Source organism: Brachyhypopomus gauderio, chromosome 13, assembly GCF_052324685.1.
Source record: "Brachyhypopomus gauderio isolate BG-103 chromosome 13, BGAUD_0.2, whole genome shotgun sequence".
In the NCBI taxonomy this organism is placed as follows: domain Eukaryota; kingdom Metazoa; phylum Chordata; class Actinopteri; order Gymnotiformes; family Hypopomidae; genus Brachyhypopomus; species Brachyhypopomus gauderio.
The window spans coordinates 14,603,555-14,631,302 of record NC_135223.1 but is presented as its reverse complement, the minus strand read 5'-3'; the positions used below and the strand labels follow the sequence as shown (position 1 = coordinate 14,631,302).

The following is a 27,748-nucleotide window of genomic DNA, read 5'->3' as shown; positions in this document are numbered from 1 at the left end:
GGGTTTGGGATTTCACTTAATGGTTTGATCTAGAGATCTATGGGGTTAAGGATTTGGGGTTTACTGGGTTTTTGGGTTTTATGAGGTAAGGGGTTGTAGGATTATGCTGGTTTGGGTTTGAGGACTGGGTTTGGGGGGTTTGGGGTTTGGTGTTTTTGTGTTGTGTCTCATAGATCCCAGACACTTAAGTGATCCAGAGATGATGAAGCAGAGTTATTCCAAATCAAACAAACCAAACACTTCCACATAAACATCTTATGAATCTAATCATGATAATTAGAATTAATTGTGTGCTGTTGTGTTAACCTAAAGCTAAAGGCCGAGGTAGCACTTAAGATTGAAATTTAAAGGTCAGTTTAGTTTTCTCACAAAAGAAAAAAAATCAATAAAATGTTCCTGGCTAACTTGCTGAAGGACAAGGATTGGCAATTAGATGTGCCAGAAAAAAAGACGACGGTGATAAAACCAATAAACTGAGTACTGATAGAGATACAGACTTCCTGCTCACAGAGCTTGGTGTGGTTCCTTTCTCTACAAACATTAGTTTTAAGAAGAAGCTGAGGTTTGATACAAATTTACTGTTGCCCATATCGGCCCCACGCAGAGGTTCACACAGACTGACACTTTGTGGAGATTAACTACAGCTGCTGATGTCATAAAGAAACGCGTCTGCGCCTCTTTATGCTTGGAATTATCAAATGTTTCCAGATCATTGTGAAAACGTTATTATGTACTAATATGCATTTAATCAGCATTGCATAAATCACCATTTGTTTTCAAAATAACTTTAGAATTCTGAACACTTTATGTAAACAAATGCAAATTTTCACTGATATCTGCTATCCTTTTCCAAGTCATTTTTAGTGTTTTGTTGTTATTGTTTCTGCTTGTTTGTTTTCTTTCTTTCTGCTTATGTAATGGCAATGTGTGATTCTTGATCACACAAAGTGATCTTGTGAGACAATTTTCACATCTGTGAGTCTGTAAAAGCTAAACTCACTCTGGTGTTCGTGGAGCAGGCTGGGACCGATAGCACTTAGTTTCTCTCTTCTCCCACACCAAAAAATCATAAGGCAGATAAAGGAGAGCTTTGCAGAGCTGCAGGCTTTGACCACGCTCCGATCCAGTGGTGGGTGGTTCACATCAAAGACATGCAACACTGAAGACGGATTAAGTGCTTTTATGAATGTGAGGCATCACCAAATGTTTTCTTAGAGAAATAACTTTGGACCTCAGAAAGCATAGCGATCTATCGCTGCCGTGATCACATGCAGCCTGTCCTCTGTGTTGGCTCCTGGACCGCTGTCTGGAAAAGAAGTACTTAATGTGGACTGTCTCCTCAGTTCTCTCAGACAGGGGGATTTTATTCTTGGATGTGTGTCAAGGCTCGGAAAGCTCATCTGGGTTTGAAGGTTGGGAATTTTCTCAGACCAGCTTCCAACTGATCAACACCCACAACGTTGCTTCAGCACCAAACAGCAGCACATCCCACAACATCTGCAGTACTTTTGTTTTCTTCTGGATTTATTCGGTGTCGGGATGATCTGAGATGTATATTTCCAACTGTGAATGTGCCTCCAAAGTTCACGTTAGAAAGTTGGCTGTTCGAGAGTCCCAACACACTCACAACATTAAGCCGTTGTGCCAGTAAATGATGATAACATCAGTCAGGATCATTCATGCCCTCACAGTGAAAGTCCTGTGTAGTTCAGATACTTCAGTTCATAACAGCAGCATACTTGACTTCCTGTACCTGACATGAAAGTAACAAGTATTATTATTACTTGTTCAATCCTTGATCAAGGGAATTTGAACATGTTGGAGTAAGGTCAATGTAACTTTGTGCCTCTTTTAAATAATTTCAATAATTGAATTAGAATTTTGTTCTCATCTTTCATTGTTTGGCTTTTAACCCCTAATAGCTCATCAGGGAGTTCAAAGTGCTTCCTTGGGTCCAGTAATGAAATCAACACGAAGTCTTTCATTCCTAAACTAAATATCCTAAAATGAGAAAGACAGAAAATCCAATATTTAATTTATGATTTTTTTTTTCTGATGAAATTCCCCACACTACTGTGTGTTTATTTTCTACATCATTATAAACGGGCCCATGCATGGACCACTGCCAGGAGCACACAGTGCCCTAATTAGTTGTTGCTGGGTCAGATGCCAACTGGTTAGATCCTGTTAGAAATGGGCGTTGATGTTTGCAAAGGCCTCAATGACCATACTGCCTGTTTAGAACCCATTAGCACCCCTGTCATGTAATTACAGTGTGTGTAACATTCAGAGACTACTCTTGTTTACAGGGCATTGAGGAGATCACTAATCTTTTCTTGCCCTGTGGAGTTAAAACAGCACATTGCACAACTGACCTCACAACAAACACACACACACACACACACACACACACGGTTTTTTTTAAGGTTAATCCTGCTTAAAGTCAGTGTATTCTTATTTTATTATATTATTATTTATTTAGTATATTTTCACTGAGACTGATGCAATGACTATGAACATAAAAAAGTACATTATTGAAGAAAATCATCTCCTATTAAGCTGAAGAGAGAGATGTACAGCACACTGTTAAAAACAGTTTCCTGGAGAGAGAAGACCTCCAGTGCCAGTATAGGTACTGTCAAAAAAAGTTTTTTTTTTGTTTTGTTTTGTTGTTTTTTTTTTGTTTGTTTTTTTACGGAAAAGCAGCACTACACCGATTGTTACTGTAACTCTAAACATGTTGAGGAGAATTATAGTAAAAGGCTGAAGTGTGTGTTGTAAATGAATGGCCATGCTGTGGTTTCCCACAGCCACAAAAGCTTCCTCTTCACAGGAAACTCCTGTGTGCAGTTCGGCTTGCCCTTTGATCGCCTGCTACCAGAGTATTATCATCTGTCAACTATTTCAGTGTCCCCCTCTGTTATTAGCTTAAGACAGCTCTATTTTTAAACAGACACTTTGAAACAGTGCTGTATGCCAACTTGAGCCAGGCACTGTGTTTTTTTTTTATGCATAGAGAACCTTAGGCAAACATAAGGTTTCACAACGTGTGTGTGTGTATGTGTGTGTTTGTGGTTGTGTTTGTTTGTGTGTGTGTAAGTGTGTGTTCATGTGTGCGGTTTGTACACAGGACTGGGAACTAGATGGCTCATCCACTTCTAATAAAAACCACCCTGATTTCACTCGAGCTCTGAGCGCAACACTCAATAGTCACTCAATAGTCCACATCTGGTTTCATGTACAGATGATCATGCCAACCTAACATGCGAACTGTCGTCTTAGCTCCACTCTCACCTCGTCGTATTTGTTTTGGCACCATTTCCCATGCAAGCACCATGGCTGCTGTCCTAAATATTCCCTCATCTACTCTCAGCCAGAGGTCTCCCTAATTGATGAGTTCATTTAAAGGTGAATTCATTTAAAGGTATACTGTATGTTCATTATGTTCATACCTATAGAGCTGGGAGTACATGCTTACTACACAAACACTACTGTAGGAGGGCTTCTAATATCATTGTTTTTAAGCAGTAATCGGGTGCATACAGCAATAGGAAATAGTTGACTATTGGTTGTTGAAGCAGGAACACTGTCGCTTTGTCGATTTTGCAGGTGAATACCTGCACCTGCTTTCTGCATTGTTTACTTTATTTTGATGTGGTTCTAATGCTGATCTTACAATGCTTTATGGGATAACCATCACACTACAGATGCTAGGTTGAAGAACCTGTAGATGTTCTTGTTGAGAGGAGCCTTCTGATGTTAAATGGTGAAATAATAAATTTTTACGAAGAAATTAGTGTAGTTCGTCAATTTTGCAGATATCAGCTGAGGACCTTTTTTTTCTGATTTTTTTTTTCTGTTTTTCTGATTGTGTGTGTGCACACTGGGCATGTTTACTGTTTAAAGATCTGTTGTTTTGCATGGTGTTTGATAGATATGGTGTTTTTGCATGGTGCACCATTTCGTGGTTTGAGGATATGGGACCGTTTTCAGCAGGCTTGGTCGACGTGAACTGAGCAGGCTCAGCTCTCTGCCAGTGTGGTGGACTCTTTGGCTACGTGTTATTACTTTGCCAAATCACTCCCAACCAAAAGCACAAACAACACGTTTGTCAGGCGTCTGTTTTAGTGTACACCCTTTTAACTTTAATGGTGAAGCAGAACATGGAACAGAAATACTGTAAAATAAATTAGATTAAAAAAACACAAGCACATTTTTTGATTTGTACAACAAAGCAATGCAACATATTGGTATCTTGGTTTCCATATATACAGAATAAAAAATATATTTTTTTATTCTTCACTTTTTTCAGTGTTGATTCTTTTTGTTATGATGAACGAAAACAAAGATCATTTACAACATTTTTTTCTTTTTATGCATTTTTCAGGATTTGAATATTTTTCTTGATTTACTTTCAGTCTTAATTTATTCTCAGTCTCATTTTGGTATGCATTCACATACACCCACAAATATGCATTTTTTTCTGTCAAACTGTAACACAGGTATTAAGCAGTTAACCCAGATTGCTTCATTTGTTGACATTGCACAGTTACCTGTTTTCAGGAAGCATAAACAACATCTGTAAAACAAAATGATGAAATGATTTGAATCATACAGGGTCCTTCCAATATTTGGTGAAATATTTTATAAATATCCAAATGTGAGATCATTCAGCAATTCATCTCCCAATTACATTTTCTTTAAATATCAACGCTGCACATTCACTTTCATTACAAAAAAGAAAAGACAAAACCACTATGATGTTGGCGTAAGTGCTGTATTCATCATTTCGATGGCTAGACACACATGGGGAGTGCAGTTGTGCAAAACGCACACAACATAGGCAACAAAGACAGGGCGGAGTCAGAGCTGTGCGGGGCGTTGCCCCGGGCTCACCTGCACGCCTTTAGCAATAAATGTTCTGAAACAGCCTAATATTGTTGTGAAACACTAACATAAGTCTTTGGCATTGGATAAAAAAAATAATAATGATAATAGAATAAAACACTACACAATGCATGTGTGCACATGGTCTTGTGATCTAAACATGTGTCCACCCTCTCTACTCTCTGCTTCAGCTCTCCACCCCTCCACTCTCTGCTTCACCACTCCTCCCTTCTGTTTCACCTCTCCACCCTCTGCTTTTCTTCTCCACCCTCAGCTTCACCTCTCCACCCTCTGCTTTTCTTCTCCACCCTCAGCTTCACCTCTCCACCCTCTGCTTCAGCTCTCCACCCTCTGCTTCACCTCTCCCCCCCTCTGCTTCACCTCTCCACCCTCTGCTTCAGCTCTCCTCCTCTCTGCTTCACCTCTCCACCCTCTGCTTCAGCTCTCCTCCTCTCTGCTTCACCTCTCCACCCTCTGCTTCACTTCTCCACCCTCTGTTTCACCTCTCCTCACCTGGCTGAACTTAAGCTGGTTTTGTCCGTTCTGAAGTGCTTCTTGTCTTTTGCTAAATATCGTTTGTATATGTGGCTAGGCTGATCAAAATGTTGGTATAGTGCAAACTGTAAACGTTCGTAACGTCTCATTTTTTAAGATAATATAACAAAAAGAGGAAAGGAAAATATAATAATATTATTAACAATAAAAGTCATAATAATAAGAATAATAATAAACAGAAATGTTTGGTTCCAGCAGCCCGTCAAACTTCTTTCAAGTATCTCTCAACAACACACAAACACACACAAACACACATACATACACACACACATACTCACACACACGCAAAAACAAACACACTTTCAAAATAAGTATAAAAAGAAGACTTCCTCTTTTTTAGTGTGTAGAAGTAAATAGTTAAGAAACAAAAAACAACACATCAATGAAAAATAAATCTTAATACTTGACAAGTTGCATAGTTTTGAGATTTGTTTGTTCAGGCACCTCATCATCATGGTCTCCCCGTACATGGAAGGGTATGTTCGGAGAAACTGCACTGCATTCTCGATCGCATAAATAGCCTCTCACCCCATTCCCTTGGCTTTGTAGCAAAAATATATTATATATTCTTTATTTTTCTGAAAGTGCCACAGGATCGACTCCAGACTGAATTTTCAGACGGCCACACGTGAGCAGCCGCCGTGTCGTGAGAGAGGCCCGTCTCCGCGTGCGAGTCCGTCTCGCGGCCGAGGGCATTGGAGCGGTGGAGGCAGAGGATCGCTCCCTCCTCCCCCGCTCCTTGGTTTGCTGTTTTGACCACGTCCTCACTCTTAGGGCGTGAGTCCTGGTCACCCACCCCCCCACCCCCTCCCGAGTGCCTGCAGAGCTAGACTGGCTGCCCCTTCTCTACCTCCCTACTTGTTCTCGCCTTTGCCGCCATCTTAAGAGCAGCCGCACTCCTCTACGATCATGTTCTGAATGTCCTTCTTCACGATCTTCTGCTCCTCGTTGTAGTAGAGCATCGACATGGCGCGGAGACGCGTGGGCACGCAGCACGACTTGATGCTCGTGAACGGGCTGTAGCCGCGCATGCGGTAGTGGTTGATGACGGTGGAGTGGAAGGAGAGGGCGGAGCCAGTGATGCTGGCCACGTGGCTCGGGCACTCGCCCTCGCAGTAGTTTGCGTGGTACCCGGACGGCGCGATGATCCAGTCGTTCCAGCCGATGTCCTTGAAGTTGACGTAGAACTGGCGCTTGCAGCACACCCGCACCTTGCCGTCACACTCCAGGCCGCGCTTACGCCTCTTCTGCAGGCCCTGCTCATCAGCCCGCCGCACCACGGCCATCAGGAAGGGCCGGTGCGACTGCTCGCGCTCCCCGCCGCCGGGGGTGACCAGGGAGGGCGTGGCCCGGGCATCGGCGCACAGCGGGCAGGAAACGCGCAGGTTCAGGACGCTCCCGCCTCGCTCCAGCAGGGCCTGGACGCTGGCCGCCACGGGGAACGTGTGCCAGCCGCTGCGGCGTGTGTCCACGGCTTTCTGCGCCAGGAGCTGCTCCTCTGAGCCTGGCCGCTGCAGCAAGAGGTTTATGGTGACGGCCGTCCGAGTGCGGTTCCCCTTCGGCAGCCGCAGGAAAAGCCACACGTTGGCCTGGTCAACCAGAGACATCTGATCGCTCTCCTTGGAGATGAGGAACCTGATCAGGCCAGGAGCTTCACCTGGGGAAAGAGAAGAGGAGGGAGAAGAACAGGTCAATCGTCTGTTGGAAGTCTGTTGGAGGCTGTTTGGTTGATTCAGTGGACTCTGAGCTAACCACATCTGAGTTGTCACTGGTAGGGAGTGGCCAGATCAATACAGCGTTTGAGCTTTGCGGTTGTGGCAGTGACGCTGTTCTTCTGGACCTACAGGCTTTCTGGATTTCAGAAACAAGCCCTTTAATTCATGCTGCTTTTCAAAGGAAAGCTAAGTTTATACAATAGCTGGCCACTGTTTCTTCTGTGTATGTCAAAGATGGAAATCTGAATCCATGCCCTTAAATGAACAGACAACACACACACACACACACACACACACACACACACACACACACACACACACACCCACACCCACACCAAGTCCTTATCCCTCAACTCTGCCCTTCCTACCTTGAACTTGAGATAACTGAGGGCCACACAAGCCTCCCACCACAGCCCCTACGCTGGACGCCAGCCAAACGATCTATTAAGAGCCTGCTGACCTGCACCCACATCTTCAGCCAGTACAGTAACACAAAACGGCTGTGACAGCACGCAGTACACAGTGGCCATCTGGGAGTCGAGATGTGCCATGTTTTCAGTGACTCGCCTTCTCCCCAAATCAGAAAAGGAGTCTCCCACTGGCTTTGATCCTGCGGCATCTAACAGCCACAGATGAGGCCCCTGGAAAGCTGCAGATCGCGAGCCAACCTTTCACTAGACCCCTTTATTTGCTGTGGCAAATGTTTAGACTTTTGTCAAGATCTCGAAGGTCTTGCTGGGTGATGTGAGAACGTTCAGCTCCCGCCTTTCCAGAGTCTTTCAGAGTCACTTATAAACTGACACTTCATCATTTAGGCAGCGCTGTGATTAATTAGCTTCACCCAAAACACTGTGATTGCTAAGAGGGGATTTTGATGCTGTGGTCATCACTATAAAGAATCTCTTATGATTGATCTTTTTCTGTTTTATTCATTATTTATCTCGCTGTAAATATTGTACATCATGGACTAGTTATAAAAAAAACATCTTCAAATTCAGCCTCAATTGAAAGCTGCATATTTATAGCATTACAGCATGCTAACAATGTCAGTTTGTCACTGTGTGTGTGTGTGTGTGTGTGTGTGTGTGTGTGTGTGTGTGTGTGTGTGTGTGTGTGTGTGTGTGTGTGTGTGTGTGTGTTTACACATCTCTAGTCCCATCTGTCCAAACACAAAAGAGCTTCATGAGCACACTCTAAAAATAATGGGCTTTTCCAGCACTGGCCAGTGCATTGTTTCCCTTTTAATCTGCAGCACGGAAGAGAATGGAGCATCGTTAGCATTTGCTAAGCTGAGCAAACCCATCTTGGGCTCTTCCCCAGTGAGCACTTCTCACTGCAGAAGACCACCACCCAGCCCCCTGAGAAGGAGAGTGGATGGAAGCGCCCTGTCTCCACATGCTTCTCAATACATTTGTGGGAGAGGACAAATAAAAAACCCTCTGAGGTTAAAGACTACGGAGCTGTACAATAATCCCTCAACAATAAACAGTAGAGTAACCGTGAGAGCATAGTTTGCACAGCTGTCTACCACACAATAACGGAAAATAACATTCACACATACCTCCCCTCCCCACTCCGTGCTTTCACATAGGGAGGAGGGAGCAATACAGGATCACCTGGGAACTTAAAGAGGTGCGCATGGGGGTGGGGGGGGGGGGGGGTGGGGGGGGGGGGGTGGGGGGGGCTTCTCTTCAAACATGCCTTCACTTAATGTGTCCTCTAATCCCCAGTTCTATCTAGTTTACCTTAGGGGGGGATCCCTCGCTTTGATCTACTTGTTGGTCTTCTGTCATATTGTGATGCCCGTAATGCCCCAATGCTCAAAGCCTAGAAGACAAATATTACCATCACCCCCCCCCCCCCCAAAAAAAAAAAAAAATAAAGTCAGTCAGATCTAGAGAGGTTATAAGAAGACGCCCATCTGTAAATGGCATTTGTTTATACACCTCCTGGAAACGACTGTAAGGAGTCGATGTGATTGGTATTTGGCTAATTTGTTGACAGTACTGATTAAAGGCAACAGCTCTAGTCCACAAGCAAAGGTTGGCTTGGTTGTTTCAAAGAGACGAAGGCTTACAGGGACAGCTTGTAGGGCTGGTCGAGGAATGTGTTAACTCACATTGACAAATGCCTTGACATTAATGTTTCCTGTTAGGTTCTAGGCTAGCTATCAACTGTTCCACACATCTGAGATCTTGAAAGGATAGCATAACTTTAAAAGACACAGACAGGCCAGCCTTGTCATAAAAGATACTGTGTGCAGATTAAACCATACAGGATTAGCCTTCCAATACCCCTTCATACATTATATCCGTGGTCTGTTTTCTGCATTGAGCGACTGTGAAATAAAGTTATAAAATGCAGAGAATATTAGAATGACTGTTAATGATGGGGGAGTTTGTGTATGTTGCCTTGCTCGACTCCGGTGCCAGACAGCATATTTCAAACATGGTCATGTCAACTATGAGGACACATTTTACAGACTAAACAACTGTGGTATGAGGGTATTAATATCACAATGCCATATCCAAAACAATGGCATTAATGAGTGCAAGCAACTTTCTCCAAAAGATACATAACCTTCCGTTTTATGTACACCACAGATTTGCCGGATACTCTTTCATTTTTTGTGTGTGACATCTCAAACTAAGGTGGACAGCAGAACTTTTACCTTTTTTATACAAAACAAAACAGGAACACATTAACTAAACAGGCAGTATAATTGCTGTTTTCAGTCTGGTGCCTTGTCCTAACCTGCTCTGTTTCACAGCTAAATTACAGTACACTGATCAACACAATTACACATCTCAGGCTGATGTCACCCCATACACTTCACTACCATTATGTACCCCATCAACCCCACTACTGGGCCCTCTTCCTGACATTGAAACCTCTCACCCTCCCTGACACCTCATTCTCTCCACCTCGCCTGCCTCCCCTGTGGGCAGACAGTCCCCTCTGCACATGGGTGGTGTGTGGGCTGGCCCGTGATCTCCGACTGTGTGTCTAGCAGTGGACAGTCAAATCTCTTCTTTCTGTACCACTGGACAAAGTGCTCGAGAATGTGGTGCAGCAGGCCAGCGTATTGCACAGACTAGCCAAGCAGGAAGACAAGCCAGGGGGCGCTACTGACTCCTGTTCTTTTTTGCTTTGTGGGGTTTGGGGTTACATTGCTTGGTGGCTCTCACAGAGTTATGAAGTCATGCTAAATTATATGGAAATCCCCTCTCAGAATAATGCAGGATAATCAGATGTTAATGTCACTTGGCAATTTCAGTAGATGTTCGGATGGTACACAAAGTTAGGAAAAGAAACAAATAAGGCCAAAAGGTTGAAAAGCTGCAATTAAGCTGGGAGTCATGTCTATCTCTTCAATCTTAATGACTGTATCCGTTGCAGAATTAGTCCGTGACCATGTACTTCCTGGATCTGAGACACACACTGTACATCTCCCAAGCTGCATCTGCTGCACGCCACAGCACACTCACAAATACGCTTAGATAACACATCTGCTGGCCAAGTTACCACCTGCACTGCTGAAGCTGCTCGGTGAACTGCATATACGCATGCATCATATATATATATATATATATATATATATATATATATATATATATATATATATATATATATATATATATATATATATATATATATATATATATATATATATATATTGCTGATATATACAATAAGTTCTGTAATCTTGATGGCATGTGATATTTGACATGTGATATATGATCGGAAGGCTTGTGGAATTACTATTTAAGGAACTGGAATGTAAAGTTTGGCTGGATGCTGAGGTCTAAATCCCCACTGTATCACACACATGTGACGTCTTCTGTCATTTGATGTAATGGTTTTGATTCCAAGAGACTTTAGTGTCTCTTTACTACAGGAAAAACCTCTTAGCCTTTCTGGAGAGACATTAATAGGTAGGCTTTTGTAATGTTTCCAGCTATGGCTGGGGATTCCTGGAGTGTGGGAATTGAGTTATACTTGATGACGATACAGGCTTCAAGAAAGAGGAACAGTGGCCATAAATGCTTCTGTGTCAAGTAATCATTTCACAACACTTCTCCCAAACACAGCATGTAAGCCTGAGAAACACGGGCCTCAGTGACAGCAGGGCAACAGAGTCCGCGTGTGCATCATCCGCGTGTGCATCATCCACGTGTGCATGCGGCCGCGTGTGCATGCGTCTGTGCCGCTCAGATCCACAGCGATAACCATCTGTTCTCTTGGAGACCCGGGGCTGGCAGGAAGGCTCAACTACAGCCTCTCCACAGTAGTGAGGAATCTTGGGAGTGATTCTACCGCCTCTTTTTTACCCTGCCAAAGTCACAGCTTCACACACAAGTTCCCAAGCCGTCCGACGTTTTATTTTTAATCTCACCATCCCCAAAGATATGGGAAAATATTTATAGGACTTTGTCACATCTTCCCCTTTCGCTGTTTCAACGAATGGGCTCTTGGAACAACTGACTGGGTTACAGATTGGTTGCTGCCTGCTATGAGTTTCACATAGGACCAGAATAGCTTCTGTAAACCAAAGTCTTGGTGTACTCTCTCTCTCTCTCTCTCTCTCTCTCTCTCTCTCTCTCTCTCTCTCTCTCTCTCTTTCACTCACTCGCTCGTCTCTCTATGTGGACTTGAAAGATCATTGTGCCTGAGACTTATAGAAAGGTCTCTGGCCAACCATTGCAAAGTATTTTATTTTATTTCTTTGACCTCTGGCACCAAGACAAAATTGGACTGTCACAGTGACAATGTCAAGGAAAATTGCACATTCCTAAGATATATATGTTGGCAAAGATGTAGACAGTGGTGTTTACAAATCAGTGAATTCCTCCAGAGTCTGTGAGATACACAACTGTAACTGAGCTGTTATTTGTAGTCATGTTAACACACTAATTGCACAACTTCAAGGATATGAATTCAAACTAGTAACAATTTAGTACTTGAAATGAGCTGTGAGCATTGAGATGCAGTTCAACAAATATATGAAATATTACATGGACACTCCAGTACTATAAACACAAGTGGTTTAAAAGCCAATTTGTTTCACAATAATGTAAGCATGCCGAAGTCTCTGCTGTCCTTGCATATAAAGTCCTTGTCTTTGGATACTGATAGCTTCAAGGTCATCCTTGACCTTAAATTGCCAAGAATCTGCGAGGATAGTAGACTTATGTGAACCATAGTGAATCTAGCAACTAAGTGAACGTGTGCATACCTGCTTGCACGTGCTGCGCGTCTGTTTGCCACAATGGGATATATATTTTTTGCACCGATACAAATATTGTTCTGGCATCCAGTGTTATAGTTACTCTATCTGTGTAAAGAGAGCGTTGCTAGATGTAATCTGCCGTTTGATGGCAACACTGAACGTCGAATTTACAATTTTCGTGGCTCCTCTATGGAGTGCGAATATTATGCAGGATGAATCGTTGCGCATGTTTGTGCGAATGGTGCTTATCTGGTACTGGTAAACACGACTAATAAAGCAATAATGGTGATAATGTTACGTGAAAGGTCAGCCGCCAAGTCAAGATTTGGTTTGCAGTGTAGATAAAAACAATATCCAGTTGCTTTCGTTAATTTACTCTCTGCAAAATGTTCTTATGGTCCGACATGTGCCGGGTGTAACTGCTACACGGGTCATTGTTATTGAAATCGTAAGTATTTCTGGGTGATTGAAGGCTGAATTTCAAAGGAGGGTCAGAATGACTAAAACACCCGAACTGTTAAGAGCAGTGGGTGGTCTGTTTACGTTTCTGCGGTACATCTAAAGATGTTAACACCCGTCTCACTAATAGTAAATGGTTGCAAAGGTTATTAGTTGTGCATGGAGATTTGACTAAATATAATTGTATTATTGTAATCTCCCCCGCGCGGTGATGTTCAATTTTCAACTGTGGGTTAAAAACTAAACTGAAGAGGGTGTTGCGCTTCGACATTTGGAGGGAAACGGGGTAGTTGTTTGACTTCCATAAAACCGACGCTGAATTTAAAGGTGAAAGTGTTTTGAAGTGCGATTTATTACCGCTTTGCATACACTCGTTTCCTTCCTGACACATGCACTTTGCAGGCTGTCGCCCCGTAGCAGGACGTGCAGGACCACAGCTTACAGGACGGTCAGCATATTGTTTTTTACGTTTGTTGAACTGTCCCTGATTATTATATGACACTGCATATATTGAAAGGCTACAAAGGCGAACCCCTCTCTTAATATCATTCTAATAAAGGACAGTTACCTGTGCTGAGGTTCAGAGTGTCTAAAACATTGATGAATCTGTTTCAAACGTTCCCGGACCACAGTGGAGTTTCCATTCAACCCTTAGTCAAGAGCACCAAACTTTCTTTCTAATGTGAAACTACTGTCACTAGCCCGTTTCACACATCTGATCCTGTGCTTCGATAAATTCTCACTCTTTCTCTGACGCTTCACTACTCGCTACGTGAATGCCACACTTTTACCAGTGCCCGATTTCAACCTGCCGTTCGGAAGCCACGTGTCCGCACCCGAAGGTTTCAGCCCTTTTGCTGTCGCTAACTGTGCGGCTCCGTCTCCTCCTGTGCTGGATTACTAAGAGAGATGCCCCCGTCTGTACGCGTATCACGACTCTGACAGCTGACAGCAGCGCCGCAGACGAAAGAGATCCGTCACTCTGTAGGGAAACACAAGCGTACTGCTGCCGCCCCCCCCTACAAATCCTATTTGCAGCTGACTCTTGGGGAAGCCTGTCAGTATCCAAGTGAGTGCTCTCCTTTAACCCTGATACAGCTCCACGGAAGAGTTTACGGCTGGAGTGACTTTGAAGGGTTGGTGGTATTTTTAGGGACTCTGAGAGAGGAGAGAGATATGAAGAGGAAGAATTTTGCAGAACAGCCCAAACCGTTCTCCCCGGCTATGAGGCAACAGGTTTCCTTAAACTACCATCCCAGGCAGTGCAACCTCTCTCACTACCTCACTCATGCCGTCCTCTCCTGGCAGGTTTGGAAGGAATTGCAATACACTGCAAACAGCGTGATGAGACACCCCCCCCCCCCCCCTCTCTCTCTGTCTCTCTCTCTCACACACACACACACACACACACAGGCTCGAACTTACCAGCTTCAGCGAAGGTGATGATTTCTGCTTGCTCTGTGCTGTCTGCGTCCGCGTGGCCATGCGGCTCCTCGTCGATCAGGACGCTGCCGTCCTTGGCCACGCGCCCCACGTGCACCTTGCGGATGGCGTTGAGCAGAGCGGCGCGGGGCACCGGGTGCGTGATGTTGGGCCGAGCCTGCAGGTGCAGCATGCTGAGGATGTGGGTCTTCACCGCCTCCACCACGTCCCTCTGCGTCTCCTCCTCGTCGGCCAGCGCGTCCCGGCCGGCCCTCCGCATTCGGGACAGGGCGCAGGACGGGCAGCCCTCCGAGGGGGCGTCCTGCTGGGGCAGGGAGAAGGGTGGTGCGTGGCCGCTGGCTGCCACTGTGCCCGCCGTGGCCAGGGAGGTGAGGGAGCAACAGTGAGCCAGGAGCAGCAGCGTCCCGCTCACAGCTGGCAGCAGCGACATCCTGGGAGCGCAGGCAGCAGATTCTGGAGGACAGCTGGAGGAGCGAGCCAGACCGGCGGCAGAGGCAGTCCGAGCGACTAGTACCACGATTCTAACAAAAATGGAACAAAAATGAGGGGGGAAGAAGTTCTCAAAAGTTCCCTTTTGGAGAAAAAAAAATCCGTCCGGCAGCCAGAGTCAACTCTGCCGTCTACCTGTGGATGTGCTAAGTCTGACAGAAGTTAGGAAAAAAAGATCTAAACTACTGCAATAAAAGCGAAGGAAGAAAAAAAAGGGTAATCCTTCTTGTTAAAGAAGAGCTGTGGGGAAGAGATGTGCTGATTGAAGAAAATGAATAGTTCTGCCAGTTGTTGGAATTGACTTGTAATGGGTTTCTCTTTCTTTATTTCTCTCTCCCTCTCTGTCTCTCTGTCTCCCTCTCTCTCTCTCTCTCTCTCTCTCTCTCTCTCTCTCTCTCTCTCTCTCGTGGTCCTTGGGACGTTCGTATGGAAAACGCAGGCAGCTTCTGGAGGAGCCCTGGGGAAGCAGCGTACTCACAAGAGGTCTGGGACTGCTCACTACGCACGAGTTGAATGGTTTTGAAGAAGTGGGCTGGGCTCTCTCTTGCTGTATCTCTCTCTCTCTCTCCCTCTCTCTCTCTCTCTCTCTCCTCAATGTGACTCCACTTTCTGTCTTACTGTAATTATATGTCTTTCCCCCTCCCCCTCACTCCCATCCTACCTACTTTTCTGTTTTGTGTATTTTTTCCTATTTGTAAAGCAAAATATCCACACCCACCATCCTCGCCCCCACCCAGAAGGATCTCCACATATAGAGATTTGCTAGGCAGACATGACACGTGAAGTCTGCTTACCTACTCTTATGAGTCATAATGTTGTCACATCCTATGGCATCAGCTCTCATCAATGGTCATAAAAGGCTTTTTGTATTCATTCATTTATAATAAACTTTAGTAAACTGGTAAACTGGTTGAAAAGGCTTTGTGTTTACAGAATTTCATAGTTCTCTGAAAGACATAATGTAGTGTTGTGTTGCGTAGAAAGTATGGTAAAGACTATTGTGTTTTAAAGCTCCAGAGAGTTTAAATACATTTCCTTCAGTTACAAATGCAGAATGTCAAAAAAGCTGTGAAATTCATAATATATATTGGTCAATTCTGGAAAGCTGTATTGCATCGTATATGTATATATTTGATCATTTATTAAGCCATATTAAGTTCTTGAATTCCTTTTATTGTGAAAAGAATCACTGCATGACACAAACATATACACACACTTATGCATATTTAAACAGACTACGCACATCATGCTTTGCGCAAAATCTCTAGGAAATACCCAAAAGGCTCACTTCCTAATTGGCCAAAGATGGACGCTGGCTGTGACATCATCAAAGACCTTACATGTGGCTTGAATGAGTCTGTGTCCGCAAGTTAGTCAGTTTGTGTGCATGTGGTCAGTGTGTTCACAGGAGGCACCGTGGGAGATCTGTTATGTGCACTCTCACTAATAAATCATTTTTCCAGACTTTGATAAAGAATAACTCACCTCAAAAAGAACCAATTCTGATTCATTTATCACTGATGAGGCACCCTGTACTGAATTTCTTAGTATATTAAATAAATGTCTCAGCGCACTTCTATCACTGATACTTAAAACCAGCACTTAAACAAATGAATCCACGTTTGATCTCAGTTCACCTATGTAATTTAAACCTAAGCTTGAAAAATAGTAAAATGATCTATTACACTTTATTTTATTTAAACTTATGTTTTAATCATTTATCTGGTGTTTTCACAAGGACTTCATCCAATAATAAAATCTAAATAAAAATAGGCAATACCCTTAGTGAACTATATATTACTAGTAGATGCTTACTCCCTCTTGTGGTAAATTTAGTTCATTACATTGACTTTGTTGTCTAATTTTTTCACTGAAAATAATATACCAAAATATATTTTACATGATACTTCACTAAATTATGCTCATGAATTGTCTTTTTATTATTAAAATGTGGCAATGTCTCATAGTGAAACAGTGACATCTTGTCATTACACTATCAAACAGAATAGACCTATACATAGAACTGTGTCTATCATTCACATACCACAAGAGAAATTTCTCTCTCTCTCTCTCTCTCTCTCTCTCTCTCTCTCTCTCTCTCTCTCTCTCTCTCTCTCTCTCTCTCTCTCTCTCTCACACACACACACACACACACACACACAAACACTTTGTCTTCCCTCATTCTGTGGTCTTTCCCTTGAGTTCTGGATCACCTCCTCTCCTCCTGCCCTATGGCTATAGTCCCTTGGCTCTGCTGACTCCAAACACATCACAAGTGAAACCCTTGTGCTTCTACAGAGTGTACAGCTATAGTGGCCTATGGGACTCTTCCATTTATTTATTTGTTTGTTTGTTTGTTTGTTTGTTTGTTTTGGGGCGGTCTACTTGACTGTACCATGCTGATTTAAGGGATGTTGTCAGGCAGACCGGAGCAGGAGAAGCCTTATAGAAGTGTTCAGATATCCCATGTGATTATTTTAGTCTGTATCTGCACAAACTCAACACAAATTCAAACATTCAACACAAACACATGTATACCACAGAATATTTATACAGTGCCGTTTTTGGAGTTTGAAGGAGCTTCACTAACTCTGCCCGGTGTGTGTTTATGTGTTGAGCACTGTGTTGATACTGCTGTATGCTAGTCTCTGGTAAAAGAATGCTTAGGGCAGCATAGAGAAGCACTGCAAATAAAGATGTGTAAAAAATTTGATAAACGAAAAGGGACTGATGGACGATGGACGATGGAGCCTAACTCCTTTCCTTCAGAGCACATCACATCCTCAAAAGTTAGGCTGCGTCTAATTCAATATTGGCATCTTGAATTTGAACAGGCAGCACAGGAAGTTTCCCGGTTTCCATAACTGGACATGGTATCCTTCTGAAATATAAATAAAATGCGGCTTCTTATTAGTGGGTGTCCTGGCTTTTTCACCGAGGCTGTCAGCTGCTGCACTGTTTTGTAGAGCAGGGGCAGGAATTACTCACTGAGAAATGTCAGCATTCACGCAGCTGCATTTAATGAGGACACTGTTCTCAAGTTTGATCTCGGAGGAAGAGTACATCTGGAAGTGTCTATATTTAAGAGTAAAGCATAAGAACATATTAACATTATCAGTGAGGTTTCTCTTTAAGTCTCTGGTTGACTTAGGCCTGTCATGTTGGCCACATGGCTTAGCTGAGGTGAAGGTGAAGTGTGTAAGCTTGGTCAGTTTCAGTTCTCACAACAATAAATCACTCGCAGATGTCGCAAAATCCATCCATACGTTTGGTGGACTGAGAGAGCAACCGCTATTGGTCAGTCTGTACGGAGTAAACTCTGCTAAGGTCATCACCTTGTGTGTGTCCATGGCAACATGGCACTCTGTGAATGCTCTCATTCTTCTCGGGCTCTGGTCAGAAAGCAAATGACCAAAAAATCAGATGAATCCCAAGAAGTAACAGTTTAAAAAGAACAACCAGGATGCGTTCAACCCCAGTGAGTTAATGAGCTTCTGCTGCTTAATATCACTCCCTATTCTGCTCTTAAGCACACAGGGTTGGAGTGTGCTGAAACGTTTAGAACACTCCGAGGGAGTAAAAACGTGAAAACGTACACTGAGAATGGCTGCTGGAGACACCAAATGTTGATGTTCTACAGACACTGCAGAGTTTTTATTAGTGCTGTTAGAGATGCAGGTCTCCAGTTCATACCTACAACAGTTCATACCTACAAGGCATGTTTTTCTCCTTTGTCCGTTCAGTAAAGCAAACGCAATACACACCGCCCGCTTACCATAAACACCCAACACACACCGGCTTGAGGGAGACGGTGACGGCCGTGACTGTGAGGACCGGTAATGGGCCTCTCCAGCACCAGGGTGTCAGGGCAGCGAGGCAATGATCGATGTGTTGAGGGCAATATAGCATGATCTGGTTTTTCAGAATAAGAGTCGGTCGTTTTGCACAGTTAAAGTGATGGCTGAAGCAATGATAGTAACAGGACCTACAATAAATAAATTATTTTTAATAGTAGTGGAATTCATTATTCTCACTGGCATTATTCGGGTAATGACATTTCAGCATGTCAGTGGAGAAGGGCACCCCCTGACACAGGACAAACTCAAAGCCGACTGTGTTCATTTTGAATCTTCTTTTCTGGCAGAATCAGCATGCATTATACCTTTGTATATTACCTATGAGATTTTGTTTAAGATTATGGTTAAGGTCTAAAAAGCTGATGTTTTATTGGGTGAAAGCTACTTTAGCCCTGCAGCACTAGAGCTGACTGACTCAGGGAGGACTGTGGGTAATGTGGGGCCATCGACAGAGAATTTCCCACCCACGTCTTCACACCAAGGGAAACATTACAGAGAACGGGACAAGCATACTACGACATTCATATTTACACTGTTTCTCTCCGTCATGCCAAGGTCAGCACTGGAACCCTTTTAAAATAACAAACAGAGGAGACAAAGAGAAGATGCATTTTTCATCGCCCCAAGGAAGAGTTGCAGGAGACTGAGAACAAACGAGTAGATCTGTCCCGTGAAGCAGGTTCCCTCTCCCTCCCTGTCTCTCCTGCACTCTCCCTCCCCTGCTGTCCAGCACATTAAAAACTTCAAGCTGACAGCAAACTGTTTACATCCCTTACGGCTGCTGTCACAGAAAACCCAGTTTTTGAGCCTTTTCGCGTTTTACAACTCTGGGAGGTTGAAAAGATCAACTCTAAGCACTTCCAAGTTTTGGGAGGCTTACCCAAAGGGCCCAGGTGATTTTCCTTTCGGCTGTTGTTGTGCAGATAGACGTTTTTGTCCTAAGGGTCTCATTGTGATGTCATTGCCACAGTTGTGTGCTCCACCAGGAGCTCACGTGATAATGCATCTCTGCCGGTTTGGGTTTTGGTCATGTTGGATCAAGGGTTTCTTTAATTATTATCTCCATCACTTTTTTCATTTGGTAAAATGATGAGCCACTGAGGTACACCAGGGGCTTAACTGAAGACTGAATGATATACGAAACATGTTCCTTCCTATGGAAAGCTTGGTTCTGGTGCTGGTAGCATTAGAGGTCAGTACAGTGCTAACCTAGCACATGATTACATACACCCACTATTAACTAATATTCTGATCGACCTGTTTATGCAGGACTGAATGGGATCATGGCAACGCTGGAGTTCATATTCTGATGTGATCACTTTTAGGCAAAGTTTGAAAATATGAATGTACTTTTAAAGGCTGAGATGCACAGTTTTGACCAAGTTTATATTTATCGAAGAGACGATACACAGTTGTTTGCTCTTTCAAGCCTACCTTGACCCATTTGATCAAGGACACCATATACTTACTACCCAAAACATCTTTGAAATGCATGTGTTTTTCAGTGTACGTCAGGGTTGAATCGGTCTCATGCCCACTGACATTAATTTAGACAAGTTTCGCCCAAGTAGAATGCATTTATTAAGGTTTAACTTAATTAATGTTTCATGGTTATTTATGCATAAGAACCATGTAATAGATGACATATACTGATGTAGGACACAGTATTCTGGGCCGAATCCCTTCGTCAGGACATCTGCAGTATAAAATTAGGGCTCAGTAAATATGTAACTAGTACAATGTATATTATTCAACATTGTAGGTGTTTAAATTACACTATAGGAGTCATGGGGCCAGTAACGAGATGGAACAGTCACATTTTGAAAATTCTCATCTTTACTGGTGCAGATATGCTGTAAGTGAGAAGAATATTAGATATCTCTTATGGCATTTAGGGCATGTTATGGTGTAGAGGTTTATTCATTGTGCCAGGTGCCAGACATTCTTTAACCAGGTCAATGCCAGGAAAAGGGGGGTTTCACAAGCTTAAAAAACTAAGGGTCCTGTGAAAGGCCAAGCCACAAACACACACCCACACATACCCACACACACCGACCCACAATCACATACCCACACACAGACACACACCTACAATCACACACCCACCCACACCCACACCCATACACCTACACATACCCACACACACACCAACCCACAAACACATACCCACACACACACACACACACACCCACAACCACACACCCACCTACACCCACACACACCCACACACCTACTCATACCCACACACACCGACCCGCAATCACACACCTACACATACCCGCACCCACACACCTACACATAACCACACACACACCCACCCACAATCACACACATACCCACACACACACCTACACACAATCACACACCCACCAACACACACAAACACACACACACCTACTCTCACCCTCACAGCAACCCACACCTACACACACACACACACACACCTACCCACAGCCACACACCCACCTGCACACCCATACACCAACCCACACCCACACACTGACCCACACCCTCTCCCCCCACACACACAAACCCACACACCAACCACCCCCCCCCCTCACACACACACACACACACACACACACACACACACACACACACACACACACACATGCATACACGCATACTCCTTAAGGACCAATGTGCCCTGCTAATGAAACTGACTCTGATGTGCTCTGAATGGGAAAGTGTGTGTCGTTGCTCATGAGTGCTGTGATTCAAATCATTTCGATGCAGAAGCTATGTTGTGCATCACATCTGACTCCCACTATTAATTTCCCAGATCACTGATCATGAAGGTCACAAACGTCCTCCTCTCAAGCTTTCCCACCGCAGCAGGAGAGTGGAGAAGCCTGGAGAACACCAATCCAACCACGAGCTGCCCCGCCGACTCCCAGCTCCACCCTCTCTCCTTGAAGGACAACATCTGGACTTCTGCCTGGCCAGATGGAAGCACGTCTGTGAGCACAGACGTGTGACAGTGCAACAGGCCGAACTGAATCACTCGTTCACTGATTCACGACACCATGGCCTCGCCGACAGTGAGTGTGTGTGAATCAGGACTCTAATTAACGGAGCAGTTTTGTGGGCTTGTGAGTCAGGAGCCGAAATACTGAGATTAAAGGGACCAATAAGAGGAGCAGCAGTTGAATGGAGGTGCTGACACACACGGTGTGTTTAGATCAGAGGGGTTCACCCCGTTCGCACTGTTCTAATCCTTATAAACCCACGTCTGACTTTTCATCCTTTCTCTCTCTCTCTCTCGTGGTTTTAACTGGACCGGTGTGTGAGGATGACGAGAGGTGCACTGAGTGCTAGCAGAGATTCCCCTCGGCTTGTTTTGGCAGGACTGCAAGTATGAGGTGAACAAAAGATTTGGCCAGTGATGCAGGCAGAGAACACATATTTTCTTCTTATTCTTCTCAGTTTTTTTAACTTTTGTTCATTTGGTGTGAAAAACGAGAGAAGATATCAAAGTGACCTAGCCTTCATTTCCTGAAGTGGTTGTAAGGGAGCATTCACTCATTACTCTGCGTGTCTTTCAGGGGCTGTGTGGGTTTTTGTCTTGACAAAACTGTCATGTGTGCCCACTTTTGCTTGTGTTAACCAAAACATCCTTGTGGTCTAATATGAACAGGAAGAACAATCATTTCTCCCAAGAGCAACTCATGAATAAATCACTGTTTTCCCGTCTATTTCTGTGATCTGAATTCACTTCCTTAGTAATCCCTTACAGTAAGCTTGCTTTTGTACACTTTGCCTTACCCCTATGTTTACTGGATTGTTTGTTTTTTTCCTGTATGTATATGACTTATGTCATGATATCATATCCTCAGTCAGAATTATTCATAAATAGCATTGACAACACAATGGGTTTGCTAGCCGATGATGCAACTTCCTCTGGAAATACTCTGTCACTGCAATTCTGTGCCTTGTGTGACTATGACCAAATATAGAGCTCGTTCCCATAGGCACTGCTCTGTGCCTGGACTCAGGGTGCATTGCAATGCAAAACCACTGTCTGCCACTTTACGCATTTGAGGTTCATTCCACTGTGAAACATCGTGTTCTTGATATGACAAATACAATACAGTGCACTTTCGGTTGTCGTAATATTTATTATAGTTGCATTTCCCTCAGCGAAAAAAATACCTCTTTCTGGGTTTCCCAAGTCCAGGGTCATGCTGAGGTCATCTTTTACTGGCAGGTAGTGTTTTGTAAGTGCCGTGTCACCTTCAAGTGACCTTTGAGTAAGATTGCTTTTCAGAAAGCACCCAGAGTTAAAATGAACAAGAAATTGAGAGTGAGAGGTGAAGAGAGAAAAAAACAGAAAAAGTGAGAGAGAGAGAGAGAGAGAGAGAGAGAGAGACATACAGAGATACTGTAGAGATTCCACTGTTTGCTCTCTAGCGTGCTATCCGGCGCCTTTCTTTGGAAATGGATTCACAAAACCCACCCTGACAAGGAACTTTCTTTCCAATCACTCCCTGTGATTCAGCAAAACAAAGCAAAAGAAAATACACACTGAGACAAATTGAAACCATATGCACATGCAAGGGGAAGTTCACACAAACGCAAATAATTCTCCCAGAGTGCAGATAAATGGGCATGTTTAGATATCACTACTGAGCTTCTGTTATATCTAATGCATTGTGGTTCATGAGTGATATATGATTTTCTGTTACAAAAGTTCAAACCAGATGACAAGTGTGTTTAAACAAAGGAAACAGAAAAGGAAACAGACTAATATCTCAAAACCACTGAAACCTTCTTCTGTTCGACATGCTTTAACACCCTCCGAAAATGACCTGAATTGTAAACAACGTCTCAGCTGCCCTCCACGTGTCTAGTTTGATGTCCTCTATCTGTGTTTGATATGGCCTCTGTCCATGTGTGTTTCGATATGTCCTCTGTCCATTTGTGTCTCACAACTCTCTCCACAGGACCCTCCCAAACAGGGACCCTTCAATTTGCAGCCACATTAGAGCCGTTGAGCGGCCGTCTGCGATCTCAGAGCAGGAGAGGGATGAAAGAGATGAACAGAAGAGAAAGATGATGGAGAACAACCCAGCGATGGAACCCCTCCTCGCTCTCCAGCCTCCTGACAGGCTATGACTCACCTGTGACACCTGAAAGGCCTGCTAGCAGCCCTGATCAAACGCTGCGCAGTCCGTCGACAGGACACCACTCGTGCCAGGACTCCAGGGCTTTGTTCTCTCCCGGTGCCCCTTTTCATCTTCCATAGCTGTCATTCATGCACTGTTTCATGCAAAGCACTAACTGCCATTTTCATCACATCTCTGTGGCCTCCATGTTCAGTAAAACATCCTCATTTCCTGTTCGCTTCTGGAGATTATGGAGGTAACCGAGATTAGGATGCATCATTAAGGTTTACATTATTATTTTACATTTTACATTTTCTTTATTCACGTGTTTAATGAGCTTTATATGTTATAGCCAGAGGAAATGTGCATGAAATGGCTCAATTTCACACACCGAAACAGATGAGTCTCTAATGAATATATTAAGTGTACTGCACTATCAAAACAGTCCAGATCTCTAGGGCACTGTCACATACATGTGACCCCAATGTGAAAGCGCAACTCAAATGGAGCAAAATCCGTTTAAAATTTTTTTTTTTTTCGTTCAGCTTGTAGTATTACATTTCACAGCTCCGGATTATTTAAAACAAATTTACCAAATTTGTGGGTCGATTATTTTTTTAATCCTTTTAAAAAAAATAAAAATTATTTAGAAAGTGGCACTCCACCTGCTGTTGGCTATTAATACACTATGTTTTGATCTCTCAGTGTGAGGTTTTCCTAGCTGTCTCTCATTCCTCTTGGACTGGTTGCCTCATTTTTCAGTTCCGTGATCTCGGTGGTTTCAACAACTTTGGTATTTCTTCCTGCACTCTTCTGTATTTTGTAAACATTCTTCTCTTTTTATCTGTCTTAATTCTTTTTTGCTGTGGTGAAGGACTTAATGTAACTGAGTTGGCACACTGACGCACATCTCAGATCACATAGCGTCACTGACACTGTTCTCTTCTCTCTGTCTCTCACTTGTCTCCCTCAGAACGCAGCTCGGTGTATCTCTTTGGAGAGATAGGTCATCGCTTACTCTGCCTGGCAGTTCAAAGCCTCTCATTGATCCTGATCAATGACTCACCCGATGGGTTCTGGAACCAGGGCCAAGATAATGAACTGTAGGTGTGGTAGTATCACTCATACCTGTCCACTTTCACAGGCCATCCCTTTCAACCTCCCTAGACTTAAAGGACTGCACCTCTGTTTTGATTGAAGTTGTGTATTCTTGGGCTATGGACATTAATCTAAGATAAACAACTACTGTCTGTTCTGACTAATATGTAGCATGTTGAGAGGTCGGTGTTGTCATGCCACAGCAATCTAATGTAATTTCAGATCCCATAAGGAATCAGAGCTGTAGTGCCGTGAGGCGTTGTGAGTGTGGAGAAAAGCGCTGCAGGTCTCCTTTAGCCATTTGTGGAGATCATGAACCTTTCTACAATGTCATATTATGTTTATTTGTTTGTTTGTTTTTTAACTCTGGATTGAAGAAAGTACGTTTTTAAGCTAAGTTCTAGACAGCCGTGACTCAATGCAGACAGAACGCTTCTGCCACCTGATGTGTTACAACTGCTCCCACTTTAGGTTTTTGGTTGTTTAAGCTCTCTGGGAGCTGTAAAACTGTTCCACTATTGACATTTCACATTTCCCAGGTTCCTTTTCTCCATCAGATACCCATGCTATGTTACCTTTATCACATGTAAATGTAATTTGCTAGTTGGCAATCACGACATGAGGCAACAAGCATGAACAATATATTTTGAATTGACACTGATTATTAATTTGTGTCAGGAAATAATCAGTTCTCAAGTGATTAACTGAACCGTCTGTCAGGAGTTATGGCTCCGCATGTAAAGTCGCAGGTGTGTCCAGGACCATAGAGCTGCAGATCCCTCTTCTAGATTCACTGACCTGGTACTTTATCAGTCCATTCTTCTGACCTGTGATTAAATGTAAATGTGCCATATTTTGTCGATTGTGATTTTTTTACACTGCAATCAAAATTTGTCCTCCGCTTTTTACCCATCTGTGCAGTTAACACACACACACACACACCAGTGATGACTAGGGGGCTGTGGTGCACATGTGTCCAGAGCGGTGGGCAGCCCTAACCCGGCGCCCGGGGAGCAGTTGGGGTTAGGTGCCTTGCTCAAGGGCACCTCAGTCATGGCCTTAGGTCTGGGAATCGAACCCACGACCCTCCGGTCACATGACCAGTTCCCTACCACCAGGCCATGACCACACTGTGTGATATCACACATGACTGGCTTTTAGTGGTCTACATATATATCTTCTGACAGGCCCTGTCCAGTAACTGGGTCTACTGGTTCAGGCAGTCACAGACGTGTAGTGCTTTCACATATTGTTTTGTGGTTTGTATTTTATCAACACATCCTCCCAGCGGAGAACCAGAGCACTTCAAGAGACAGTTAATCATCTTCATGACCTACGTTTTATTAGTCTTTATAAAATAGTAATCATTCTTTCAGAGATTGCGACTTTAGACTTGTCTGGTGCAGATTGGTAGTGATACATACTTACATACGCACACACACCTAAAAACAGGCTTGTTCTTCAAGCATGAGTCCTTGTGAATTAAACAGATCTTAAACAGAACTCTTTTGGAATTTTAGCTTGTTCTTTCTTGGTCCTTTTTTCGTAATCTGGCTGATGTCAGCAGACCTGAAGGTGTGAGGACGGCATGGTCATCTATCGTTTCCATCCCTGCCTGGTCATGACTGCCTCTTGAGGGAGTCTTGTCATAGGATTGCCATATGATTGGAAGGCTGCCAGGGTTTCTCTCTCTGCTCAGCTAGTGTCAGGAGAAAGATCTCTCACAGACCTGAGGAAACAGGAGTCTGTGAACAGTTCAGCCAGTGGTGGCCCGAACCAGCAGACTCAGGATATGCAGGCTAGAATCATTTGTCATGCACAGATGAAGCCTAATGTAAAAGTGAATGGTGCTCTCTGAGGGGCCTGAAGTCCTTGACCAGTGACCAGAAAACAGGATAGGCAGACTCCAGTTCAGGCTCACAGCCAATGAAGCTGAAGTATCTGCAGAAGTGATTTAGTATCAAGTTCACCTCAGTCCGTGTTGGCCACATCCATGCAGGACTAGGAGTGACACCAGCACTGTCACTCTGAAAGCATTCACCACCATGACTCCAGAGCTCCATGTCAATGTTCCTGACCATGGTCTGATGTTCACTACAACCTCACTACACATACACTACACAGACAAGTAAACCAGCACACAAACAAACAAATACACACACACAAACACACACACACACACACACACACACACACACACACACACACACACACACACACACACACACACACACACACACACACACACCACTACGGCGGTAGTATCTGAGATTACACACGAGATTATGCTATTTCATGATCCCAGAGTATAAAGTAAGGGAGGATGAACTGAATAATGCCTGGAGTTCTTTGATTTACTACTCTGGACATGTGCTGTGGGGAACATCACGCAGCCGACAGACTTCCTCCGTCCACATCTACTGCTATTGCCGTGGAAATATGACACGCGGACACGCAGGGCACCCAGTTGCTGCTGCAAACGGTCACATTCCCTCATCAACCACATGCGGCAGATACCACAGCTATAAATTACACCAACATGAAAGCATAATATATGTGTAAGTGTGCACACATAGGACATATGGTAGAAGTACACATGAACCCAATGTGTAATTCAGTGGCTATACCTCCTGCTGTTTTGCAAGCTCAGTGTAACCATCATTCATTTTATAATATCAAATTTGGCTTAAAAGAAGCACACTGGAGTATTACTGTCAGGAAACCTGAGCTGGAGCCTTAGCTATAAGAGCATGTGAACACCGATGCGCTTACATTTATGACTGGGAGTCATGGGGGTTTTCCCCCAACATTACTGGGCTATTGTCAGCATACATCTGGTCTTGAAGATGCTGAGGTGTCCAACTCAGAGTAAGGGTGTAGTTGCAAACATCTTAGACAATAAATTGCTTA

At 43.8% G+C, this 27,748-nt stretch overlaps 1 protein-coding gene across 1 annotated transcript; it reads right to left on the bottom strand.

Moving 5' to 3' along the window:
* Positions 1 to 4,131: 4,131 nt before the first annotated feature.
* Positions 4,132 to 15,344, bottom strand: inhbaa (inhibin subunit beta Aa). The gene is made up of 2 exons (XM_076971166.1): positions 14,272 to 15,344; positions 4,132 to 7,099 (listed from the first exon to the last, which is right to left on the bottom strand). The coding sequence occupies exons 1-2, from the start codon at positions 14,717 to 14,719 to the stop codon at positions 6,324 to 6,326; spliced, it is 1,224 nt and encodes a 407-aa protein (XP_076827281.1). The 5' UTR covers positions 14,720 to 15,344; the 3' UTR covers positions 4,132 to 6,323.
* Between the last annotated feature and the right edge of the window lie 12,404 nt (positions 15,345 to 27,748).